The 4770-nt window shown below is 51.5% G+C and overlaps 1 protein-coding gene across 1 annotated transcript in view; it reads left to right on the forward strand.

The window, feature by feature from the left end:
• Positions 1–4770, forward strand: part of PLEKHG4B (pleckstrin homology and RhoGEF domain containing G4B) — an 85986-nt gene that overhangs the window by 65315 nt on the left and 15901 nt on the right. Inside the window, 2 exon segments of the mRNA XM_042782953.1 lie at positions 3776–3900; positions 3988–4218. Of these exon segments, the coding sequence (XP_042638887.1) occupies positions 3776–3900; positions 3988–4218 (356 nt within the window).

A 4770-nucleotide genomic window follows, 5' to 3' on the forward strand; every position in this document is an offset into this window, starting at 1 on the left:
CCCACAGGGTCTCCAAGGCTGTCAGTCTTCACAAACACAGACTGACTCAACTTTCTCCCACAGAGCGTTTGGTGGGTTCAAACTTCTGACCTTTTGGTTAACAGCCAAATCCTTTAACCACTGCACCACCACGGCTCCTTTTACCTACATCAGCCCATTTAATTTTCCGACAGCCCCATGGGACAAGTGCTGTCGCTGCCTTTACCACCGCAGACCAGCTGGCCAAAAGCAATTCCCAAAACATGTTTGGCAGGACCAGTGCTCGGGACCTGCACCTCACGTCCCTGGAGACCCACTCCCTGGGCTCCATGTGTCTTCCACATGGGCCTCAGGGTCAGCTTGTCGAGGTCTGAGGATGACCCTTTAGGATTGGAGAACCTCGAAAGTTAGATCCATTGGAGGAGAGCCATTCCCTTCTTAGCTGTGAACACAGAATCGCACTCTAGTTGGGTCTTCACAAAAAAAAAAAAAAAAAAAAAAAAAAAAAAAAACGAACAAGCTCACTGCCATTGAGTTCATTCCAACTCAGCAACCCCCATCAGGTTTCCAAGGCTGTAAATCTTTATGAAAGTAAATCACCTTACTTTCCTTCCGAGGAGCAGCTGGTGAGTTTGAACCGCTGACCTGGTTAGCAGCCAAATGCCTTATCTTCACAGTCACCTTGTAATAATGTTTTTAATTTACTCTGAAAAGAAAATTCTAGAAATATTCAGTACATAGTGTCCTAGGCACTGGTGACTTGGTGGCCAAAATAACAGAGTAGAAAGAATAGAAAAAAAAAAATTCACTGGCCTTGTTTTAAATATTTCTTTTAATAATGTGTAAAGTATCCAGAGGTATATACAGCACAGAGTGGTTTCTAAAGCTTCCTGTCATTTCTGCCAAGTTTTCATCTTCAGAGCAGAAGTTAAGGAATATTGGCTTGGTCCAAGACTAAGTGTCTTAAGTGGCGGTGCTCAAGAAAACTGTCAATATTCAGAGAGGCGTGTTCCATGTGGGGGTCCCCACATGGTGCAGATGGCTAAGGTGCTTGGCCGCTCTCCGAAGGCTGGACGGTCGAGTCTGCTCCGAGGCACCTTGGGAGAGAGCCCTAGTGATCTGCTTCCCACAGGTCAGCCGTTGAAAGTCCTAGGGCATGCAGATCCCCTCTGACACACTGGGGGCGCCAAGAACACAACCGGCTCCACGGCAACTGGCTTTTCCTTTATATCGAGTCACTTCAGCATCTCAGTGCTGCTGGTTCCTTCTCATCCTTTGGAAAATCCTTTTGCTGTGCGAATACCATCTTGGCTTCCTTCTGTGTGTCCATTTTCCAAGGAGTGTGTCAACCTCAAGTTGGTTTTTTCTGGAAATTACTCAACTTTTCTACTTGTCTCCTAGGTTTTCTCTGACCTTCCTGGTCTCTTGGCATTTTTAGGGGATTTAATGAATTCCCTTTTCTCTTCTTTTTAATGTCACATTTTTTTACTAGAATGCTAATTATAATTAACTGTATAATTTGCTGCCTTTTTTTGTTTGTTTGTTTGCATTTACTGTTTCAAATGCAACATGCTATTTAGTTTTTCTTCAAATTTCCACCAAGCCAACTTTGCCAAGTGGCTCCTTGTTAGAAAGCAACAATGCATTGCTTTCCAAACTCTAACCCCTTTTGGGATTCTGTCCTCAGATTATTTAAATGGCATATTAGAAAAACTGTATTTTTAGCACTTAAAAACGAAATTTCAGGACTTACATCTGAGATAATTGTTTAGACATTAAAAACAACAAAGGGCCCGGCACCATGACAGGCCCTGGAGCACAGTGTGGGCAGCAAGCCCTTGTTCACAGGCTCCCTGAGGGAGGCCTCACACGGCCGGCCTGGCACTTCCCTGAGAGGCCAGATGGAAGCCTGAGCATATAGAACGTCATAGCATGTTCACAGACTGGAGTTTCCACTTCTAGAAGTTAGACAGTTCTCTAAATGAATCTCTAAATTCAGTGCCCCTGTGATCAAACGCCACCAAGTTATCACAGAACTTGAGCTGGTATCAAATTCCCTTCTGGGAGGTTTAGCCCCACTGAGACAAAAGCCTTGCCTTGTCTCTGACACCAGGGTTCAAAGGTCTCCCCTTGGAACACACTCAGGGTCTCCCTCAGAACATGTCCAGGGTCTTCCCTCAGAACATGCTCAGGGTCTTCCCTCGGAACACGCTCAGGATATTCCCTCAGGACACACTTAGGGTCTTCCCTCTGAGCACATTCAGGGTCTTCCCTCAAAACACGTCCAGTCCAGGTTCTTCCTTCAGAACACACTTAGGATCTCCCTCGGAACACATCCAGGGTCTTCCATCAGAACACACTCAGGATCTCCCTCGGAACACATCCAGGGTCTCCCCTCAGAACACACTCGGGGTCTCCCTTAGAACACATCCAGGGTCTTCCCTCAGAACACACTCAAGATCTTCCCTCAGAACACACCTAGGGTCTTCCCTTGGAACACACTCAGGGTCTCCCCTCAGAACACACCCAGGGTCTTCCCTCAGAACACACTCAGGGTTTCCCCACAGAACACACCCAGGGTCTCCCGCAGAACACATCCAGGGTCTTCCCTCAGAACACGCTCAGGGTCTCTCCTCAGAATACACCCAGGGTCTTCCCTTGGAACATACTCAGGGTCTTCCCTCAAAAACACATCCAGTCCAGGTTCTTCCTTCAGAACACACTCGGGGTCTCCCTCAGGACACACTCAGGATCTCCCACAGAACACACTTAGGGTCTCCCTCAGAACACATCCAGGGTCTTCCATCAGAACACACTCAGGATCTCCCTTAGAACACACTCAGGGTTTCCCCTCAGAACACACTCAGGGTTTTCTCTCAGAACACACTCAGGGTCTTTCCTCAGAACACATCCAGGGTCCTCCTTCAGAGCACACTTAGGGTCTCCCTCAGAACACATCCAAGGTCTTCCCTCAGACCACACTCAGGGTCTTCCCTTAGAACACATCCAGGGTCCTCATGCAGAAAACACTTTGGGTCTCCCTCAGAACACATCCTGGATATTCTCTCAGAACACACTCAGGGTCTTTCCTCAGAACACATCCAGGGTCTTCCCTCAGAACACACTCAGGTCTTCCCTCAGAATATGTTCAGGGTCTTCCCTTGGAAGATGCTCAGGGGCTTCCCTTGGAACATGCTCAGGGTCTTCTCTCAATGCACATCCAGTCCAGGTACTTCCTTCAGAACACACTCGGGGTCTCCCTTGGAACCCACTCAGGGTCTTCCCTCAGAACCCACTCAGGGTCTTCCTCACAACATGCTCGAGGTTTTCCCTCAGATATGTCTGTCAGTCTTAAAATGCCATGAATGTTTGGTGAGAGCCTTGGAGGGCTGCATCTGGCTTGAAACCTCACACGTTTCTGGGCTCTTGGGTGGGGGTGTCCATGTGTGATCTATGTGTGTGTCTGTTTGCATGTGTGTCCATGCAGCTTTCTGTGCAGGTGTGTGTTTGTGTGTACCTCCATTATCTGTGTGTACACATGTCTGTGTCCATGGGTCTGTCCATGTGTGTATCTGCTCATATGTGTCTCTGTATCTGCCCATTTCTGTCTCTGTGTGTGTCCATGTTGCTTGTCTGTCTGTCCATGTGTGTATCTGCCCATCACTGTCTGTGTCTGTGTCTGTATCCATGTGTTTCTCCATGTGTCTGTGTACGAGTGTATCTCGTCCATGTGTCTGCCTGCGTGCCTGTGCGCCCACCCGCCATTCCGTCTGTCTGCCCACCCTCGTGAACCCAGCGCACGGGCACCACGTGTTTGTCCCATTTTCCCAGGAGGAGCAGTTTGGCATGTACGCACTCTACAGCAAGAACAAGCCTTGCTCAGACGCTCTGCTCGGCAGCCGCGGCAACGCCTTCTTTAAGGTCGGCCCCGCCCTGCCCTGTCTCACCCCAGCCAGTCCCAGCCGGCTTCCGGCTTCCGCTCACTGGCCTGCCCCGCCCTCCCCACAGGCCAGGCAGCAGGCGCTGGGAGACAAGATGGACCTGGCTTCCTACCTGCTGAAGCCGGTGCAGCGCATGAGCAAGTACGCACTGCTGCTCGGGGACCTGGTCAAGGAGGCGCGCCGCAGCCCCGCCTGGGGGCCAGAGCTCAGCCAGCTGCAGGCCGCCGAGGACATGGTCCGCTTCCAGCTGCGCCACGGCAACGACCTGCTGGCCATGGATGCCGTGCGCGGCTGCGACGTGAGTGCCTGCTCCTGCGCACGGGAGACACTGTACCTCCCTGACGGTCAGGGCCAGGACACAGTGACAGTGGGGACCAGGGGCTCCATGCACGGCTGTGACGTGAGTGCCTGCCTGTGCTACAGCATGGCAGGGCACGGGGAACACTACCTCCCTGACGGTCAGGGCCAGGACACAGTAACGCTGGGGACCAGGGGCACCGTACACGGCTGCGACGTGAGTGCCTGCCCGTGGGTGCAAGGGATGCTGCGCCTGACGGTCAGGGCCAGGACAAAGGGACACTAGGACCAGGGACTCTGTGCATGGCTGCGACGTGAGTGCCTGCCCCTGCGCACGGGGGACACTGCACCTCCCTGACAGTCAGGGCTGGGACAAAGGGACACTGCGGGGCCCTCATTAAAAACGTTATTAAGAATCTCAAGATGGCGGCCACAGAGCATGGAGCTGGCCTGTGAGTGCCTGTGAGTGCCGTGGCTATGTACTGCCAGGTCAATCACATAAGACCCTGGGACAGGTGACCCTCACTTAGTCTCGCCATGACCTGTGAGAGTG

Source organism: Orycteropus afer, unplaced genomic scaffold (genome assembly GCF_000298275.1).
Source record: "Orycteropus afer afer isolate SDZICR_OR568_19922 unplaced genomic scaffold, OryAfe1.0 scaffold00541, whole genome shotgun sequence".
Classification (NCBI taxonomy): Eukaryota; Metazoa; Chordata; class Mammalia; order Tubulidentata; family Orycteropodidae; genus Orycteropus; species Orycteropus afer.